Raw genomic sequence first — 22,861 nt, 5'->3', positions numbered from 1 at the left:
GTAGTTACATCAATTGAGGATCCAATAGCTCTGCAGCTATATTTATTTGCGTCTCTTAATCATGAAGATTATTTTACTGCTTCAATACACAAGCTTAGCTAATTGCGGTGGGTGTGGCCAAGCCACTGAAGGTGGCGGCCACAAGCTAATTCAGCTCCACGCACCCCTTCATCCTGCAATATACCACCATCAGCCAGTTCTGTGATCCTCCCTCGAAGGAGAAGCTGATGCCGGGGTACCCCTGGGTACGAGTGAAGCTGGGATAGTAGTGGTGTGGCCATCCCAGGCAAAGAAATTGGGAAGTTGCTGGAGGAGGCCTGGGGCGTTGCTGCAGAATCCTTGTACAATGGAGCCCATATGACTTCTGATTTGCTGTGGGAGAAAGGTGGCCTAGGAGGAGATCCTACAGCCTGTAATGAGGACCGTGCCGAGGTGAGGCCACAGTACAGGACTATGGAAAGCCGGCACACTTTGTGAGCTATGCCTGGATCACTCCAGAGCCAGCTCATTAGCGAGGGTGGAGGCCCAGGCGATAGCGACGGGTGATGTTTCAATCATGAGCCAGTCCAAAGGGTTGGGCTCTGGCCTTCTTACAGGGCTTCAGGCCTACCTTGACATTTCTGACCCGTAAACACAGAGGCAGTAGGCTCACACCCTGTACAGGGAAACTTTGACTGTTGAGTCCAGCGGACTAAATGCTCTTCTTGGGTGTGGAGGGCAGAGGAGAACTAGGAGTGCGGGCCCCCTTCTTGGCACACTGCGTTGAATCTCAATCGCTTCCCCCACCATCCTGGTGGATTACTGCTGACTACACATACCACTTCCCCTTTGAAGACCGAGGGAGGGCAGGCAGGCCAGCATTCAGGCTATGTGGCCTCTCTGTCTCTTCTGGCTCCACTGCACCACGGCCAAAGACAAACCACAGCCTAGTAGGAAACATGGCACCCTCAACAAGTACACCCACTCAGTGGTGCAATATATATATGGAAAGTCCACAACTGGTGGCCTGCCTGCAGAGCCTACAGGAGACAGGGCTGAGTGTGGCAGACACAACAGCAATTTTAGCGGCTATATCTCAGTCCAGAGAATCATTAGAGGCCCGGATTGGGACAGTGGGCGCAGATTCACCCTTGCTCAGACAGGACTTGCAGCAGGTGGGGGGCAAAGTGGCTGAGGGGGAGGACTGGGTGTGTGGGAATTGGAGGACTCTGTAGAAACCCTGCAACAAACAGTGACTGAAATGATGGCAACGACTAGAGAACTCGCGTCTTGGCTGGAGGATGTGGATGGGTGGGCCAGCAGGAATAACTACGCTGTAGGGTTGTGAGGATCCTTCCCCAAAGTAATTAGTGGAGTAATGGCTGCAATCCCTCCTACCACAAGGGATGTTGTCAGGTGACTAGTGCTCTGGTGTGATGTTCACCTCCTGAAGCCCCCCACTCCACCCCAATGATTGCAAAACTGCTCAATTACTGCAACAGAGATGCCATCCTTCATTTTGCCCGCAGCCAGGTGTTACTGCTCTTCGAGCATCTCCAGATTATGATCTTCCTGGATTACACACATTTAGTCCAGCAGCAGCTGAAATCCTTTGTGGAAGCCATATGGAAAGTTATGAACATGAATATTAGATATGTTCTCCTCCACCCTACAAAGCTTAAGGTTATCTTTCAAAGGCCAGACTTTCTTTTGAAAACACCGGACAAGATGTGCTAGTGGGCGAGGAGAGAGTAACCATTGTGCCTAATGCAGTACTGTTATTCAGTGGCAACCCCACCACTTGGATCAAAGTGCAGGAACTACCTCCTCACCTCCACACCCGCCCCCGCAGTAGACGACAAACCAAACTCCGGAGGACTGTGAGAGTGTCTCCTCAGATGCGTCTGAAACTGACCAGCGGATTGAAAACACAGAAGATGAAACTGGGGATGGATTGGGAGAGACGGAGGCCCATGTGAAAGCACATCCTCCAAACCGGTAGGAGGGAAGGCATGGAAAACCTTCTCTGCCAAAGGTCTGAGCCCACAACTGGACTCAATGGTCAAACAGTGACAATTGAATCAGCAAACAATCTGCTTCCCTGACTGACTTTGGAGTTGGATTTCTTGGAAAAGGGAGGGCAGGAAGTACTCCTACTGGAGGGAACAGGTGGGCTAGTTGGCCCCTAAGGACCCTCAGCAGCGAATAGGACTTTACCTCGCAAACAAGAGCGCACCAGGAGATGCGTTTGCAGAGTGGTGGAGAAAGTGGGCTTGGCTTGCTATCAAAACTCAGCAATCCTGCTGTGTGGGACTTCCTGGAGGTAATAGGAGGGGTAGTTGGCCCCCAAGGAAGTCCTTGGGGGTCAATTACATCTCTTGTTACCTACAGTAGGTACCACACAGCAGGATTGCTGAGAAGTTGTCAGACGGCACGCCCCCTTTCTCCACCACTCTGCAAATGTGCCTCCTGATGCACTGCCAGTTGGGGGATAAAGTCCCCTTGACTCCAGAGGGACCTGGGGGGCCAAGAAGCCCTCCTGGTAACTCCTGTAAGTCATACGCAGCAGAATTCCTAAGAGCTAGTTGGAGGCCCAGCCCCCTTTCTCCACCACTCTAGGTACGTGACTGATAGTTAAAAATCTTAAAAATTCACACAAAAAAATAAAGGTTGCAGGGAAATCATATGTAGCAAATCAAACTGAAAAACCTTGGAAATTCACAAAAAAAACAAAGGTTACAGGGACGTTATAGTTATGAAATGGTATTTAAAAAAACCTTAGAAATTCCCAGAAATACCAATGGTTACAGGGACAATACAGTTAAGAATTAGCATTTAAAAACCCTTAGAAATTCACTGAAAAAAACACAGGTTTCAGGGACATTATAGTTCGGATTTAGCATTTAAAAAACCTTGAAAATTCACAGAAAAAACAAAGGGTACAGAGACGTTATAGTTAGGCTGACATTTCACTGGAAAGCGAGTCACGAGGACACAGCGGGGGAGACACCTTTATTCACAAGAACAGCTTGGCATAATGCATTTCGGCGTGTTCAGCCTTCTTCAGACGCCGCTGTTGCTGCATCATCACCTTCTCACTCCTTTGTAATTCCTCTAGCGCTCCCATTGGTGGGAGATCAGGTGACCCAACTGCGAAGGGATCCTGCTGTCAAATGTGAGCCTATAGTTCCCAGCGTGCATCTATTCAGGTAAGTGCGGCAGCTGAATCCGTTGTTAAAAAATAATTGCTGAAATGTGCTTTGCAAGGGATGGGCCGTGTAGCAGCAGGTGAGGACGTATTAATAGTGTTAGAAGGGCTCCCTCCAGTCCCCTACGCCCGAGCCTCAAAATAGAACCAAACCGGGCTGTGAGGTGAACTGTAATCATGCTCACCTCCCCGTGCAGTCACAGGCTGCCGTTGGCAGCAGCCACTTGCGTGATTGTTTCTCGAGGCGATCCTGGGACAATCAATCCCTTGATGCACACAGTACATTTGCCAGACTTTGCCCAGGATGCTTGCAGGACGGGTCCTCGTTTCGCACTGCTGGCAAGCGCGACAAACATCGAAAGAAAGACCACTTCACTGGAAAGCGAGTCACGAGGACACAGCGCAAATCATGTCGGGAGACACCTTTATTCACAAGAGTAGCTTGGCATAATGCATTTCGGCGTGTTCAGCCTTCTTCAGACGCCGCTGTTGCTGCAGCATCACCTTCTCCCTCCTTTGTAATTCCTCTAGCGCTCCCATTGGTGGGAGATCAGGTGACCCAACTGCGAAGGGATCCTGCAGTCAAATGTAAGCCTACAGTTCCCAGCGTGCATCTATTCAGGTAAGTGCGGCAGCTGGATCCGTAGTTAAAAAATAATTGCTGAAATGTGCTCTGCAAGGGAGGGGCCTTGTTGCAGCAGGTGAGGACGTATTAATAGTGATAGAAGGGCTCCCTCCAGTCCCCTACTCCCGAGCCTCAAAATAGAACCACACCGGGCTGTGAGGTAAACTGTAATCATGCTCACCTCCCCGTGCATATTATATATATATATATATATATATATATATATATATATATATATATATATATATATATATATATATATATATATATATTATAGAAGAGAGAGAGATGGATATAGAGGTGTAAATATAGATATAGAAATATGCTTTCAAATTACATTAATTTGTTATATTTTGTTAAAAAAATATTTTGGAAAAATTTACAAATGGATTGTAATTATTGAATTTAACTTAATGCTCCTTTGTTTTGCACATATACTTCTATATTCATTGCACATCGTTACACATCATTGAAAATGGTGGTCCGGTCTTAGCCTGTCAGGTGATCAAGCTTGCGGAGGCGATCGAAACGCTTCTGAGGCGGACACTTGTCTGTTTTACTTGGTGAATAAATTTACGGTGAACTCTTAAATAAACCAGCCTTTGTACCTTCTTGTACCTTGCTGTGGTCTGTGCCTGCGACCTCCCTCCGTGGATTTGGAGGGTCAGAACTTTTGTTTGATTACAACTACGTCTGGATATCGGCTGACTCCGGATTCGCAGACCCTCCCCCTATCAAGTGGCGTGGCGCTGTTCAGTCGCTCGGAAGGAGTTTCCTGCTTGCCACGCTCCCCGTCACTCCATAGCAGAGGGCTTCCGTTGCTCTGAGTTTCTGGCTGGAGTTTGTCTGCGTTTTGAAGTCGAAGGACCCCGGACTTCACCATCCGCCACCGGTAAGGAGTAACTAATGCCCATAGCTATTGCAAGAGAATTTGAACGGGTGGGAGGATTGATTTGACCTCAGGACTTTCTTACAAACCCGTTTGGGAAGCAGGTTTTTACGTACCATATAAATCTTCACCATTCAATATGTCAGCCTATGACGCGCTGCGTGACCGGGAGGCTGCAGCTGACGCGCTGTTTGACAACTTGCTTACCACAAATACAGAAGTCGAAAAACAAACATCTAACAGTAATACAAATGATATTAGAAATCTTTTAAGGGAAATAGAAAAACTACAAAAAAATGAACTTAGCAAGTGGTGGGAGATCAAATCATTAGAAAAATATTGTGATGTGGGCAGAGTGCCTCGAGGCTTAAGAGTAATGATTGCACCCTCTTACGAAAAAACACATCCAGACAAGGCCCTCCACGGCACCGGACCAGCATACCTGAACAGCAGACTCAAATTCCACGCACCCCAAAGGACCCTACGATCAGCCCAGCTTTCCCTCGCACCAGAAAAACCAGATCGGGAGGCCGCTCCTTCTCCTTCCTCGCGGCCAAAGCATGGAACGCCCTTCCTCTCCACCTCAGACAGACAACATCGCTCCCCATCTTCGCAAGAAACCTCAAAACCTGGCTCTTCGACTGACCCCCCTCCTTGATGGAATGGAACCTGCACCCCCACTTCCCCCCCACCCCTAGCGCCTTGAGACCCTCACGGGTGAGTAGTCGCGCTCTAACAAACTCCTGATTGATTGATTGATTGAGACATGCTTTCCGAATGGGCCACTAAGAACCTCCAATCGTCTATGAATATGGTCAACATTCTTATAAAATATACAATCATTGATAGAGACCAAATCATCAAAGAAATAGACAAATTGAATTGTATTCTCAATGCTAGTGACCAAAAGGATTTGATTGCCAAGGGGCGAGAGGATATCTTGGCCAGATTAAAACAACACAAAGAAACCATCAAAACTCGTAAAGCTTTCAAATTCGCCAGAGACCGCGATGACTATGTTACAGGAAGGGTCTTTACATTTTCACGTAAATAAGACAATGTAAAAAGAAAAGCCCTGACTAGTCAATCAACTCCCCAGGAAGCAACTGTTGGGGCGAGTTCTAGCACTGTCCAAGAAGACTCTGATGCAGTCTCTCTCACTAGCGGTGAATCCAATGATGGAAGGGGCCCACCGGCAAGCAATCAAAATAGAACAGCAACTAAGCACACATTAGGAGAAGAGCTTAATTTTTTAACAATGGACAGGTGTGCCACTCTTCGCCCGAGAAAACCCCAAAATCCAATAAGCACGACTGCAGCAAGCACCAGAGAGGCGCAGACAACGGCTCAAATCCATCAAAAAGAGGAAAGGGGAGGCGGAGATGGAATCAATAGACCCACATGACAACACTATCATTAACCTGACTGAAACTACTTTAACCAAAGCGGAGAACCAACTATTAATGTTAGGTTTATCATTTTGTCAGGAGTCTACATTCTCCTATGAACAGACACGCATTGATATTTACAAATTCATATGTAAAATCAAGCTAAGAAAGTTTTTCCAACTGAACAAAACCACTAATGCCACTCATGCTGAGGAAACTACTAATGACAACTAACAAGTTTGCGATCTTACTGGGTTGCAAACTCTACACTCACTGGCTAAAGAGAGTCTGGATAATAATGTTTTAGAAACTATATCAAGGGGTCCAGATTAAATTAATACGGGAATGGTGGCTGCTAGTTCATTCGTCCCCCCTCAGCACTCTATCATATGATGCCCAAGGACTGAATGAAGATCTCTGGATAAAAATTGTTCACTGTTCCAAACAAAAGAACAGCTCCAGTTTCTGGAAAACAATCCACAACCTCCAACAGCCTTGCCACAAAGGCATTAACTCTAATATAACAGAATCCGACTGGGCCAACTACCTATCAGCTCACTTCAATACAGTTGATCCAAAAGTGGACAAGTCTAGAGGGGGAGACTGGCTAGATGGCGCGCACCAGAGCCTTAATAAGACCAGCACACTTAACAACGAAGAGATCCTATTCCACATAAGGAAATCATCCCTGTCCAACATTCCAACCGCGGACAGAAACCCATCAATAACTCTCGATCCAACAGCAAACAGAGAGGAAAATCCACACCTAGAAACAGCAGTCAGGATTAGAACACAAATTTCAAAAGGCAAACTTGAGGGGGCCCCCGGCCCCAATGGGAACCCGCCAATATTCTATAAAAATGATGCTGTCTTTTGGAGCAACATCTTGGCACCAGTCTTTCACGAAATAAGGGAAACAACATCAACATCCTGAGGAGGCTCGATAATAAGCCCGATTTATAAAAAGGGTGCCAGGAACGACCCAAGCAGCTATCGCCTCATAGCCCTAATCGATACCGAGGCAAAGTATTATGCGGGCCTCATCCTGGAGGATTTAACATCCTGGGCAACTGCAAAGAACATCATCCCAGCAACCCAAACTGGATTCTGTAGCGGCCAGGGCACCACGACAAATATCATGGCGCTAACTCTCTTGGCAGATGCGGCAAAAGCCACCAAGAGCTCTCTGTTTCTGTGCTTTATCGATTATAGCGCCGCATTTGACCATGTAGACCGGCACAAACTCTGGCAGAAACTGAACAAATGGGGAATTCCAGACCCACTCTTACAGCAGCTTGTAATGCTATACACCAACACCTGGGTCAGGATAAAACTGGGATCCGGTACGCACCTCTAAAGAGAAATCGGGACAAGCAAAGGACTGAAACTAGGCTGCGTCCTAGCCCCTATGCTGTTTAATCTCTTCCTTGCAGACCTCCCTGGTGAGCTGGAGACAGCCAAATCTCACGCACCGTGGCTGGGCAACATCACACTGTCAAACCTTCTCTACGCAGATGATCTAGTCATCATCAGCAGGTCCCCTATCGGCCTCCAACATCTTTTGGACAAAACCAACGCATTCTCCACAACTAACTCATTAACAATCAATTTAAATAAAACAAAAATCATGACAATGAATCACCACAAAAAACGGAAATTCACATGCTTCTGGACGGACAGAGGCTAGAGCAGGTAGCCTCTTATAAATACTTAGGCGTCATAATAGATTGCAACGGCTCTTTCAAACAAGAACTAGAGGCCATCCGTCGGAAGGGCACGACATTCCACCTATCGATAAAGCCACTGCAGAAATCTCTTCCTGATCGGTCACTGGGCCCTCTCCTACAGGTAATAAGAGCTCGCTTACAGCCTATGCTCACTTACGGCAGCGAATCCATGCGAGGCAAAGACGCAACGACATTAGATAACACCATAAGTCGAGCATACAGGGCTATATTCCATCTTCCCACCTATTCATCGCCCGCTCAAATCTGTCTTGAATTCGGACTGCAGAAACAAACGGTGGAGAGAAGAGGCGTATACATAAAAAGCTGGCGGAAAATCAGAGACGCGGACCATGGATCCTTAAATGCCCACCTCTGGACTGAACTGTCCTTTAGAGATAATTCACCAGCAAGGAATTGCCTAATGGAATCACTGGAGACCTTAGGATTAACAAACCTATGGGAGTCACCAACCGACCCTGGCACCTTCAAAAAAGTGGTATCGAAAGTCACCAAGATGGTCTCATCTATTGAGGACAAAGCCACCCTAGCCAAGAGAGCGCATGGATGGGTGGTGTTGAAAGGCTACACAGCTCTCGAACCACAGCAGTACTTAACGGGCCTCACACAGAAAACAAAAAACAAGTTTCTCAACATGCGCCTCGGCAACATACCTATAACGCTTCACCTAGCACCTTGGAAATGGGAAAACACAGCAAATCGTTGCCGACTCTGTTTTTCTGGGAGAGAGGACCTCATACACATCATTTGCATCTGCACAAACCTTTTGGACATAAGGCGTTTTCTGCTTCGGGTCCTAATGAATCAGAAGGGAATAACAAGCTGCAGGCAAGCTGTGGTGCCTTGTTTTAGTCCTGCAGAAACCCAGCTAAACTGCAGAATAACATTTCTTTACATAGTGGCCAGCAGACTAAAAGAAACAGTCACAGGGCATACCCGAAGCACTAGCCAAACCAAAACAACTGCAAGCACCATGTCCCCCTAACCCCAAAGGACTGTATTTAATCCAAACTGTGACTTTAAAATTTTTAAATATGTGAGCCTACCCGCTCCTTTTAAGCTTTATCTTTTTATATAATTGTACGTTTTAAAATTGTGAGTTTTTATTAACTGTACAATAAACTAAATCTGAAATCTATGATGCCCAAGGACTCAGTAGATGTGTTCAGTGATATGGTTGTAGAAGATTTAAAGAAACTTAATGTATCGGTTCGATCCCAAGGCCGCAAACAATCACATGGAATGAGAAGCTATTGGTCATTGATTAAAAAATTACGTGAGCAAAAAGATATTGTTGTGATGAATGCCGATAAAGGGGGAAACATTGTATTGTGGCCTAAATGTGACTATCTTTTAGAGGCACAACGCCATCTTGCCGATTCCAATTGTTACTATAAGGTAGGCCTTGAATTTTTAAATCAGGTGAAAACCACGGTTACGAGTCAGTTGTCACTATGGAAAAGAAAGGGCCTTTTTGTCAAAAATGAATTTTGTTTCCTCAAAAATGATTTTCCCATGACGGCTGTCATGTATTTCATTCCGAAAATTCATAAAGGCATTTATCCTATACCCGGCAGACCCATAATATCAGCTAGGAACAATCTTTTAGAGGCCATGTCAAAATATGTTGATTATTTTCTCCAACCTCATATGATGTCCTTGCCTTCTTTTATCAAAGACACAGGAGACTTCCTAAATAAGATTAAAGTTATTGAATGGAGAACTACCTATCTTTTGATCACACTTGACATAGTGTCTCTTCACACTAGTATTACCCACACACAGGGTTTAGAAGCTGTCAAACACTTTCTTAACTCGCGTGCCATTAATTTTCATGACCATAATGAAATGCTTCTCCAAATGATTCATCTCTGCTTGCATAATAATGTATTCCTTTTTGACAACATTTTGTACCGTCAACTGAGGGGAGTCGCAATGGGGGCGTGTTTTTCTCCCACCTACGCCTGCCTATTGGTGGGTTTGTGGGAGGAGCACGTCCTCAAAGTGGCACACAAATCAGTTTGGGATCAAAACATCAAATACTATGGCAGGTACATAGATGATATTTTCATCATATGGGAAGGCACTGAGCAAAAGGCACTGTCTTTTATAACCACTCTTAATAACAACGCCATCAATCTGCAAATTACTGCCAGTATTAGCTGCCAGAAGGTAGATTTTTTGAAAGTTTGTTTTGGGTGACAACCTAGAAACAAAATTACATCATAAGTACACTGCTGGAAATTTCCATACTTCAAGCCAGCAGTGCTCACCCACCTCATCTGATTCGCAATATTCCTTATGGCAATTTTTTTCGTTTGGGGCGCATATGTACGAGGGACGCCTTGGTAAGATCTAGTCCGGAGCTGACCTGTAAATCTACATGGCCAACTAGAAATGGCTTTTTTAAATGTTCATCTTGCCGTGCCTGCAAGTTTGGGAAAAATGTCTCTGAATACTGCACAGCCTTGAACAACACTGCAATTTCCATCAAAAGCCATTAAACATGCCGCACAGATTTTGCTGTGTACGTCCTTGAGTGCACATGCCATCTTAAATGCATTGGCAGCACTAAGTTACCTGTTTTTAATCGCATAACAACATCTTCGTGCGAATATCAACTCAGATCCCAACTATCCAGTTTCCCGGCATTTTAAAGCTGTTCACTCTAACAAAGTCAGTGACCTTGAGTACTATGTGATAGGAGCAGTTCCCCCATGTACTCGTGGTGGTAACCGGGAGAGGAAGTTACGTCAACTAGAGTCTTCATTCTATCATAGGATACTATCAATCAACCAATCAATCACGGCATTTGTAAAGCGCGCTACTCACCCGGGAGGGTCTCAAGGCGCTGGGGGAGAGGGGTATGTTACTGCTCGAACAGCCAGGTCTTGAGCTGCTTCCTGAAGGAGAGATGGTCTTGGGTTCGCCGAAGGTGGGTGTGGAGGGAGTTCCAAGTCTTGGCTGCCAGGTAAGAGAAGGATCTTCCTCCGGCGGTGGCTCTGCGGATGCGCGGTACGGTGGCGAGGGCGTGGCTGGTCGATCGTAGCTGGCGGGTGGGCGTGTAGAAGGTCATGCGGTCGTTGAGGTACTTGGGGCCCAGGTCGTGGAGAGCCTTGTGTGCGTGGGTGAGGAGTCTGAACGTGATTCTCTTGCGGACGGGGAGCCAGTGCAGGTCTCTCAGGTGTCCGGTGATGTGGCTGTGTCGGGGGATGTCCAGGATGAGTCGTGCGGAGGCGTTCTGAATGCGTTGAAGTCTTTTTTGAAGTTTGGCTGTGGTTCCGGCATAGAGGGTGTTCCCGTAGTCCAGTCGGCTGGTGACGAGTTCCTGGGTGACGGTCTTCCTGGTTTCAGTGGGGATCCATCTGAAGATCTTGCCGAGCATGCGCAGGGTGTTGAAGCACGAAGATGAGACGGCGTTGACTTGTCTGGTCATCGACTGGGAGGAGTCCAGGATGAAGCCCAGGTTGCGTGCGTCGTCCGTTGGTTTGGGAGCGGTGCCACCAGGAGTCGTCCCAGGCGGAGGGTGATGATCCCAGGATGAGGACTTCCGTCTTGTCTGAGTTCAGTTTAAGGCGGCTGTTCCTCATCCAGTCGGTGTCGTCTTTCATCCCTTCGTGTAGGTTGGCTCTGGCGGTGGTGGGGTCGTTGGTGAGGGAGAGGATCAGCTGGGTGTCGTCGGCGTAGGAGATGATGTTGAGGTTGTGTTGGCGTGCGATGGCTGCGAGGGGGCTCATGTAGACGTTGAAGATGGTTGGACTGAGTGAAGATCCTTGTGGTACGCCTCAGATGACTTCGGTGGCCTCTGATCTGAACGGGGGGATGCAGACTCTGTGGGTTCTTCCGGCGAGGAAGGAGATGATCCACTCCAGTGCTTTCTCTCGGATTCCGATGTTGCTGAGGCGCTTCACTAGGGTGCGGTGGCAGACAGTGTCGAACGCAGCAGAGAGGTCCAGGAGGATGAGGGCCGCTGTTTCCCAGTTGTCGATCAGGGTTCGGATGTCGTCGGTGGCTGCGATGAGGGCGTTCTCAGTGCTGTGGTTGGCCCGAAACCCGGACTGCGAGGGGTCGAGGGATCCGTTCGTCTCGAGGAAGGCGGCAAGCTGTCTGTTGACGGTCTTCTCAATGACTTTGGCCGGAAAAGGAAGAAGCGAGATGGGACGATAGTTCTTGAGGTCGGTGGGGTTGATGGTGTCTCTGAGATGGGGTGCGATGATGGTGTCGGCTTTGTTGAAGACGTGGTGTGGGCAGGAGTCGGTTGGTGATCCGGAGTGGATGGAGTTCATCGTGCGGGTGGTGTCTTCGGTGCTGATCGGGGTCCAGTTGCAGAGGGTGGTGGTGGCGGGAGTTAGTTCGGAGGTAGGGTGCGTGGTCTGTGCGTCAAAGCTGTTGTGTATGTCGGCGATCTTGCGGTGGAAGAACGAGGCGAGTGAGTTGCAGAGGTCTTGCGACGGAGTGATGTCGTTGTTTCCGGCGCTGGGGTTGGAGAACTCTTTGACGATGCTGAAGAGTTCCTTGCTGTCGTTGGCGTTGTTGTCCAGTCGCTCTTTGAGTGTCGACTTCTTGGTGGCGCGGATCAGCTGATGGTGTTTGCGGGTGGCGAGCTTGAGGGCGGTCCTGTTGTCTGTGGTCTGGTTGAGCCGCCAGGCTTTCTCAAGGGTGCGGCAGTTCTTCTTGGATTCCTTGAGTTCGTCGGTGAACCAGGGGGTTTTCTTGCTGCCGGGTCTGCTGGGAGGGTTCTTTAGTGGTGGGAGGTCATCGGCGCATGCGGTCAGCCACTTGGTGAGGTTGCTGGCTTCTTCGTTGGGGACCGTTGCGCTGGTGGGAGTATTCTGGCTGAGGGAGGCTGTGAGCTGCTCGGTGCTGATTTTGCTCCAGCTCCGGCGGGGAGCCTGTTGCGGGCGGTGGTGGGTCGTAGTTCTTCTGAAGCTGAAGTGGACGCAGCTGTGGTCGGTCCAGTGGAGTCCGGTGGCGTGGCTGAAGGAGATGTGCTTGCTGGATGAGAAGACGGGGTCAAGCGTGTGGCCGGCGCAGTGGGTGGGGGTGTTCACCAGTTGCTTGAGTCCGAGGTTGTCCAGCAGGGCGGTGGTGTTTCTGTCGTTGTTGTTCTCCTGGTGGAAGTTGAGGTCCCCTAGGAGGATGTAGTCGGCGGAGGGAAGGGCGTGCTGGCTGATGAAGTCTGCAATGTCTTCGCTGAATTGTGTATGTGGTCCCGGGGGTCTGTAGATGAGGGTGCCTCTGAGGGTGGTCTTGGGGTCGGTGTGTATCTGGAAGTGCAGGTGTTCGGCGGCGGTGAAGGTTTCGTTGGAGTTAGTCGAGATGCGGATGGTGCTCTTGTGTACGATGGCGATGCCTCCTCCCGTCTGGTTGACGCGGTCCTTCCGGGTGATCTTGTATCCGTCCGGGATGGCTATGGCGATGTTGGGCGCTGAGGAGGCGTTCATCCAGGTTTCAGTGAGGAAGGCGACGTCCGGTGCTGTCGCGTCGAGCAGGTCCCAGAGTTCCACGGCGTGCCTGTGGACGGAGCGGGTGTTGAGCAGGATGCACTTCAGGTGGTTGCTGCTGGTGCTCGACTTGGCGGGGGTGGTGCAGGTCTGGTAGCAGGTGAATTGGCAGGCGAAGGGTCTGTGGGTGCGTCTCGGGGTGGCTCGGTAGCAGGCAGGGTTCCCGCCGGCATTGAGTGCGTTGAGAGTGCCGGCATCGTAGGTCCGTCGGGTAGTCTTGCATCGGCGGGGGCCAGGGGTTCTGGCGCTGGGCGAGGTCCAGGCGCAGACGGGCTTACCTTTGGCGCACAATCGGCGCGACCGCTGCGCGTGACCGCTGCGCGTGCTAGGGGGCGTCATAAGTAAGGAGCCGGGAGGGAGGGTCAGCTGGGTGGCGGGAGCGGGGCGGCAAATGGGCAGGAGGGGGGCGGGGCCGCAGGGAGGCAGCGGCGGGAAACCGGTGAGGCGGGCGGCTCAGCGGCGGCTGGGTCGTCTGGTGTGCAGGAAGCAGGAACAACGAGGCAGAGAGCAGCGGTGCGTTAGGACGACCTCGCCTGGAGTGCAGACTCAGCGGTCGCTCTACTTCTACTAGAATACCCAATGGTTTAAATACCAGTGAAGACCTTCACAATTTCCTGTAAATCTGTACCCTAGTCGTAGACAATACTGTATTATGCGGTTACTGTTGTTAAGTCTACAGTGGTCCTCACATAGTTTTAATACGTTTGTTGCCCGCTACAAAAAGACCCAGAATATGTACATTACTAGTTGGTTTCTCAATTTTTTACGGCCGTTGCAAATTTGCACATACATTTGACTTCATATGTGGTAAGGTACATGCCAGTATTATACATGTGATCACAACATTGTTTACATCAAATTGCAGTCAGTTGCACTAACCCCATCTTTTTATAGGTGCTTTTAATGTTTTTTATTGTGGTGGTTTTACATATGATTTTTGCACAATTTGACACTTGGCTTTTAGGAGCAGTTTTTTTCAATTTATTCATTTATTTATTTATTTATTGGCTAGCCTCTTACAAATTTATATTCTAAGTAACAGGTCTGTTGTCAGATATTGCTTAACAATATAGTTGATTATATCATAGTCACAGAATGTAGTAGGACACCTCCGCGCTATTCAGGCACTTGCCTTTAATTTTAGCAATGGACATGTTGCAAATACTCTTAGGTTGTCGTTACATGACTGTCTCAGACCTGCTGACGTTGCACACCATTGGAAATCTATTTAGGCTTGCTTTCAAATTAAATTAATTTGTTATATTTAAAAAAATATATATTTTGGGAAAATTTACAAATGGATTGTAATTATTGAATTTAACTTAATGCTCCTTTATTTTGCACATATACTTCTTCTATATTCATTGCACATTGTCTTAGCGTGTCAGGTGATCAAGATTGCGGAGGCGATCGAAATTCGTCTGAGGCGGACACTTGTCTGTTTTATTTGGTGAATAAATTTACGATGAACTCTTAAAGAAACCAGCCTTTGTACCTTCTTGGGGGTCATCCTGCTGTGATCTGTGCATGCGACCTCTCTCCATGGATTTGGAGGGTCAGGACTTTTGTGATATATATATATATATATATATATATATATATATATATATATATATTCCAACAAAGTTAGCCCCAAACCGGCAGTTGCGTAGTTCATCTCCAATATTTTATTCCAACACCTTGCAAACAGGTTCCCATCAGAATTTAAGCATCATCGTAACACAAAGCCAGACGCGTTTCAGGAGTATTATCAGTGGCTTTAATGCACAAAATAAAAAAGCTGCGTTTCTTGCGCACAGTTTATGTTCCAAGTCCCTGCCCAGTGGGCGTTGCCATCCTCGTGGCTTGCTGGGACTTGTAGTGCACTCAAGGTACTCTCCAGTGAGTCTGCTTTGTTAAACCGCCAAATATCAGCAAATTATCTTACCCATGTGGGTTGATGCTAGAACCTGATAGAAAAACCTGTCCCGCTTTTCAGCTGCCAAAAAATAGGCCTGCTAGGTAGTGTGTGTATATATGTATATATATATATGCTGTTTGAGGAATAAATCACCTACCTGGCTCTCCGCTGTGTCCCTCCGATTCTTCCTTCGGTTTGAATCCTGTGTGGCATAATTTGCGCGCCGGCCCGAGACGCGCTGGAGGGTCCCGCCTCACGAAGTGGAAAGAGTGAACAAGGGCACTTTGTGGCAGTTACTTTTCCAGGGTACTGGAGCACTCTAACACACCGCACCCGCATCTGAACAGTGCCGCTGCAGTTGCAGTCTGTGAACTTTCACGGAGGAACCAAGGGCCACTGTTTCTGAGGTTTCAGACCTGCCCACATGTGGAAAATTGCGGTTGAGGCGTCCTGGGGACACAGCGGGTGATTTCGACTCTGCAACGCAGCTGGCCAGAACACAGCACCACGTTCTTGAAGTTTCCCTGGATCCCAAAGATGGACACTGTGACACGAGAGGAGCGCCTCATCCAGCATGCAGTGAGAGGTGCATGCTGGGATCTGTAGTCTGCCGACGCGGCTACAGTATTCTGCGAGACTCTAATCCTGCCCCCAGGGACAACCACCAATGGTAGAACAAGTGGGTGTTTATTAGCTGTGTACTGGCGCGAAGCTGTGATGTTGGCAGGCATTTGAGAAAGTCATTTATGACGAAACGCGTCATGCCAAAGCTGTTTGAGGAATAAATCACCTACCTGGCTCCCCGCTGTGTACCTCCGATTCTTCCTTCGGTTTGAATCCTGTGTGGCATATATATATATATATATATATATATATATATATTTTCACCAATCCTGCTGTTTTCGCATAGTAAACAGGCGCTGACTCCGTGGGGTCTTGTTTCAGAAACAAGTTTATTTTCCTTAGTGCATAGATTGACGCGTTGCGACGGATACAACCGTCTTGCTCACAACAGAGAATTTTTCGTAAGTGAGTGCATTTAAACATTTCAAGTGCTCATTGGTTCGTGTGGCGGCTTCTTTGGTAGTCATAGCAACCAGTTCTCCGCGGCCACTGAAAAGTTACAACTGTTCATTGTTTTATACAAACGCGCTGTATATCGTATTGCTTATATGCTAAACAATTGTAAAACACATTTATCTTGAGCTACATATTTAAGACAATTACAATTGCATTGTCACAGTGTTTTAAATTGAATCTGCCAATTTACGTATTCACAACCGTTTGTAGCTGCCACCTTTATATTCAAGATGGCTCAGCGCGAAATGTGCATCATCATTGCTAACAATATTTTACTAAGTATATACACATTTATACTCTTATCCAGTTCTGTACATAGATACCTCTTAAATCGTAGGGTTTATACAATTGTTACTGCAATACTCTTAGTGTTTTGTACTGTAATTGGATACTGGCTTGAGGGTTTAGTGCCCGTTTAACCCCATTTTCTGATATTTAAAAGATCCTCCTTATCATGGAATGTCCTTTAATATAGCCCATGTGGGCAAATGAGTGATTATCAAAAATGCAGTGTTAGACCCAACAGGATTAATTTACCTGATGTACAGTTGTTATACTAGATATCTCTACATTGATGCAATGATTGCACCGGCCTTACCATTATGAAACCACCAATAAAAACATTGTGAACATGTTTTAATTCTTATATGTTTACTTGCAGCATGTGTCAAAGTAAGTGATACTAAATTTTACTATTCTCTTGCGAAAGAGTGGGTTGGGATTGCTCAGAAGTCTCTTTACATTATTTGAATTTTACTTGTTAGAAGTGCACACTCAGTGCTTCATCGGCATTCAATCCCTGCGGGGCCTTAGTATCCAGGAGAATGATGTACCGTGACTCAAGTCTCCGGAGGGCTAGTTGTCTATTCCCCCCTCTGATGTTTTTCTTCACATGGTCGATAACGAGGTATTTAATGTTCTCCGCTGTCCCCCCATGTTTAGAGTTGATATGTCTTGCCACTGGATATGAGGGGTCATTATTTGTTATAGCCCTTAGATGTTGTAATACCCTCACGTGGGCAGGATGAATTGTGCTGCCTACGTATCTTTTGTTGCAGCTACATTGCAAGACGTAGACTGCAAAGTCTCTTGCATGTGTAGTTTGCACGTATTTCCAGTGGTTTCTTCCTATATGGAACGCCAACTTTGGTGACATTTACTCCATACTGGTATGCCTTGCACTTTGTGCACTTATAGAAGCCATTCTTTGTTTTCACCCATGGTGACTCTTTTTTCTTTAAGACTGGGGCATTCTCTACTAGTTCTTCCTTCATACTTTTAGTTTTCCTGAAATTGAGTTGGGGGATTTTATTGCAACTCTTCCCTATCACTGGGTCATTTCTGACTATGGGCCAATGTCTATAAATGATGTTTCTTAATTGCTTCTGATAGGCATTGTACCCTGTGATTAGGCGTGGGGTCCCTGTGTTCTGTTTTGACCTTGGTGTTTCTGTTTTAAGGGAGAATAGTAAGTCCTTTCTATCCTTAAGATCACATTTTCGTTCCGCTGTTTTTAATACGTGTTCGGGATAGCCTCTAAGCCGCAATCTGCTAAACTGATTTGTCTTAGAATTTCTGTAGCTTGTGTTTGTGCTGCAGTTTCTTCTCATTCTGAGACATTCGGCATAGGGCATGCTTTCAATTAAATTTGGGGGATGAAAACTGGAGGCATGCAGGATGGTATTTCCTGAGGTGGGTTTGCGATAGGTATTAGTCTGAATTTTTCCTTCTGCCACAAATAATTCCAGATCTAAGAAATTTATCCTGCTTTTGCTGGTTTCACAGGTGAATTTGAGATTCAGGCTATTCTGGTTAAGTTGTTCTGCAAACTCCCTTGCACTTTCCTCACTTCCTTTCCAAATAGTAAAAATGTCATCAATATAACGACTATAATGGGCCACATTTTGTGACATTTCTACAGTGTGTGTCTTCATGAGTACTTGCTCCTCCCACCAGCCCATATGCAAATTAGCATAGCTGGGGGCGAAGCAAGTACCCATGGCAGTCCCCTGTGTTTGTCTGTAGAGCAGTTTGTTAAAGGTAAAGGTGTTGTTCTCCAAACACCACTCGGTCATTTGGAGCAGCATCTGTGTGTGTTGGTACCAATCAATGCTTCTACCACCTAAATAATGCTTGATTGCATTCAAACCATCTCTATGCCTTATACTTGTATAGAGGCTTTGTACATCCAAAGTCATAAACACAAAATGTGTTTCTCATTTTATATCAAAGATTTTTCTAAGAAAATCCCATATATATATATATATATATATATATATATATCTCACGGGCCCGAAACGCGTCATTGCTGCTGTTGCCTACCTACGCCATTAAATACATCTAAGGCCAGATCCAGTGGTCCGTCTCCTTTGTTTGCTTCGCCGATCGATTGGATTGGAGGTGGTTTGGGGAGTTCTTTGTTATATATATAACTCCGTTATGTCCCAAACGCCGCTTAGAACACCAACGAAACCGGACCCAAATGGAAAATTGCAAAGTGTTTTTATTTCATCCTTGTGCAGACAAACACGCCGCCATGACGCGTTTCGGGACCTCGATCCCCTGATCACATGTCATGGTCCGGCACTTCACCGATCATTTTAAAGTGCAAGTGCGTAATCAGCTGACCCCTCAGCCTGTGGACATAAAAAACAGACTTCAGCCTGGTCCAGGAATAAATGCACGACATATTCACATGTAAAATTCCAGTGCATACAAATTACTCATGGTCCATATGATTCAAAATACAACATGTACAAATAAGAGATAAACAATGTAAGAAAATTATGATTATTTTCCTCCAATTAAAACTCTTTATCCTCATATTACCCTCAAGCAGGTTCCCATTGATTGAATTGATTCAAATTTAAAAACCAATTAAAAGAATAAAATGACTTCGTATATTGCATGTTAAAATCATGACTAAAAATATACAAATCTTTAATTCTGTGCAAATTCGCTCTGTTATGTGCAAATTACGCAAACGGAAACCAAGCATGGGTATGCTTCTGAGGAAAACATGTTGAGGACCTTTTCTCAAAATTGAGCCCAAGTAGCTGTTTTCATGGTAAAAATTATTCTCTATTTTCTGCTCTAGGCCTGGGCGGTGAACTGCTCAGTTTACAGACTTTTCTGCAGTTCGCGGAGCTCGAGAAGTGCAGAAAACTCCGCTTCGCGATGTGCAGCGGAGTTTTTTTTCTCCGCTCGCGATCGCGAATGGTAAGTGCGTGAGTAGTAAGTTCACGAACGCTAGCTGTCGCTCGGGTAAAATTTCTACCAGAGCTGCAGGAATCCCAGCATAAACTGCAGTTCGCACTGCACACCGCTACTCGCAGAACTTCGCAGAGTTTTTTTGTAACTTCGCGGAGTTCCTCGTAGCAAAACTCCGCGAACTATGCCCAGGCCTGATCAGTACCTAAAAATAAAAAAAAGCTGCCCACGCCAATTGTTAGGCGCGTGCATGTGTGGTGACGCCTGAACACACATATGCCATCCCTCATGCATTTGCATACTGAATGATGCTGCAGCAGTTGCATCATGTCCTTTTTTTAAATTTTCTTCTACAAAACCATTTTGCTTTTTACCAAAGCCATACAACATTGCCAAAAAGCTAAATAATTGGGTCACAAAGTGGGACATAATAGCTTTGCCAGTGCTTGTTTACCCACCCTCCCCTATCACCTGTGCAGACCTTTCCACTTACTGGGATGCTCTTAGTCCGCACTGTACAGGCGGTAGCAATGTCCGGTACTGCTGAACAGACCATACGCTGATGGTTTTGTGGGTTCGTAATCTAAACTGTCCTCGTCCTCATAGTGTTGGGGCAGTGGCAAGTCTTCAACTCCTAAAAACTTGTCTTCCCAAAGCAACAACCCTGTGGTGTTACTGTTCTTTATTAATATTTTTCGAATGTTTTATTTATTTTCAATGATGCATCTTATAAGTAAAAGACTGCAGAAGTTTGGTGGTCTGCTGGACACCAGGCATTCTCTTTTTGAACACGTGCATTGTAAAAGGAATATGCGCATTTGTGGTTTTTCCCCGAAGAGGGGAAACATTTGTATTTTTTTAGTATGTGTTTTTGTTCCGGCTAGATCATACCAGAGAGAGGCATGTTGTTTTATTATTTAATGAACTAGTCACCCTGTTGGTCTATCTCATACATGCATTCCAAACCAAGCAAATAGTATGACTGTGTCTTTTATTACTGATGTGATGTATTTTACTGAAAACAATATATATTATGTCGGGGAATGGAAGACGAGAATGGAGGCGAATATCAACATGTGGTTCTGTTTTTTTGTTCTAGATCAAACTGTCCAAGACCAAGATGAAGCAAATCCATTTTCCTTTAAGCACTTTGTGAAAAGCAATACACTTGTGAAATCAATGGATGAAAACAAGAAAAAACGAGCTTTTAAGCAGGTAAGAAATGTGTTTTTATTTTTAGGTTTCAAATTCTTTTCAGAAAAATAGATGTGAGCCTTTTCGCTCCGGAAATTTAGGAAAAGACTCAAGACCTGGCTGTTTGAATGAACTGATCACCACGCAGCAGCTAGTAACTCAAGTGCCTTGAGACCCTCACGGGTGATTTGCAGAGCTGCATACATCCTGATTAATTATTTGATTGATTGTGTGTGGTGTGTTTAAAAAAAAATGATTTTATAAAGGTGATTTACAATCTACAGCAAATTATGTGGAACCTTGATCCATCCTGTTGCAGGATCCATGCCATATCCATTGCAGCTTGATGGCAGCTCTGTAGAACGGAACACAAATTAGCAAGGCCAATAGGTCTGGTTTTAATGTAATCACTCCTCACTAAATAAATAGACGTGGCTCTTTTTCTGCGTTCACGTGGGTATACGTCTCGTCCTGCACTTACACAGATGTGGTGTTCACTCTGTAATCACAGGACATACCCCTACCTTGCACTGCTCGTCCTCCAAATCCCACAGGCATCCTGCAATCACACGAGTACACCGACCTCGCACCCTGCACTCATGCAAACACACCCCTCCTGCTGTACGTACACAGGTGCTCAACTCACCCAGCCCTCATACAAGCACAATACTTACTCTTTACTCACACATGCATGATGCTTTCTCTGCACTCAAACAAGCACAATTCTCGCACCCTACACTCAATCAAGCACATTGCTCAATCTGCACTCACATGGTCACTCCCCTCAACTAGCACGCATATAGATTCAACTCTGCACTCACAGGGGCATACCTCTCTCATCCTCCATTCACAAGGGCACACCATTCTCTGGGCACACCTCTGCGCTCCCTTACACTGACACACCACTCAGCCTGTATTCATACAGGCTGACCACTTTCCCTGCACTCAGATGCTGCTTCTACTGTCCGCACAAATGCCAACCGCTCGCATGGGCACAGCACTCACCATTCACTCATGAGTACAACACTGACCCTGTCCATATGCATGTGCACTGCTAGGCACACCACCCACTCAGCAGTCACATTGGCACAGTGTTCCTCATGCAGTCACACGGGCACACCCCTAGGGCATCACTTATGCAGATAGGTTCTTGCACTTCCACAGGAACGTGGCTCGCTCTGCACTCTAATGGGCATAAGTATCATCCAGCACTTATATGTGCATGCTCCTCATCCTGCACTCACATAGGTACACTTTTTACCATGCCATTATTCCGGCACACTACAACCTCATATGGGCATCACATACCCCTCAATCTCACACTTTCAAAGGTACACTGGTCACCCTACAGTCACACGGGTACACTGCTCATCTTGCAATCACACGTGCAGACTGCTTACCATGCACTCATACAGGCACAATTCATCCTGCATTTATATAGTCCCACATCTCCACTGAGACGGGTACACGTTTCACCCTGTGGTTAGCCTCAATTTAGCCTGCAATCACTTAGGCACAACTCTCACCCGAACTCAACCTGACCCACCACTGCCCTTATACAATCACATTGCTCACTGGATTTCTTCAAAGACGTCTCGGATCAGAAAAGTCAGAACCGGGGTCGCCGCTCTTTCACACACTTAGCAGCGTTTCACTGGAATTTGTTACCCTTGGACATTCAATGCACAGACCATCATCTCAGTTTCAGAAAAAAACGAAAAACTTGCCTTTTTCTTGAATATGTGTTTCTCTCTTTTCACATGTTTGGTAACATACTAATTGAATTTGTAGCTTCTGATACTGGCTTGATATACCTTAGGGGAGGACTGTTGGTGCTTTACAAATGCCTCTAAATAAAAAAATTAAAAAAATGTCACTCTGCACTTCCACCAAGGTACACTGCTCGCCTTGCATTTACACAATCCTTCTGTCCCTGTGCTTAAGCTGGTGCTTTCCTCCTCTTCCACTCATACAGGTACACTATCCCCCTGCAGTCACATGGGCACACTGCTCCATCCATCACACTCCAACACACTGACTCTGCATTCCCACATTGCTCGCTCTGCACTCACACATCACTCATCCTACAGTCACATAGGCAGAGCTCTCACTGTACACTCATACAGGCACACCACTTAC

General features: G+C 46.4%; 1 protein-coding gene across 1 annotated transcript in view; it reads left to right on the top strand.

Moving 5' to 3' along the window:
• The window catches only part of ENTR1 (endosome associated trafficking regulator 1), a 261,223-nt gene that overhangs the window by 15,448 nt on the left and 222,914 nt on the right, over nt 1-22,861 (top strand). Inside the window, exon 2 of the mRNA XM_086921025.1 lies at nt 20,628-20,743. Coding sequence (XP_086777151.1) covers nt 20,628-20,743 — 116 coding nt within the window. The remainder of the gene's footprint in view (nt 1-20,627; nt 20,744-22,861) is intronic.

Source organism: Lissotriton vulgaris, chromosome 5 (assembly GCF_964263255.1).
Source record: "Lissotriton vulgaris chromosome 5, aLisVul1.2, whole genome shotgun sequence".
Taxonomy (NCBI): Eukaryota; Metazoa; Chordata; class Amphibia; order Caudata; family Salamandridae; genus Lissotriton; species Lissotriton vulgaris.
This window is presented reverse-complemented; position numbering and strand designations above follow the sequence as displayed.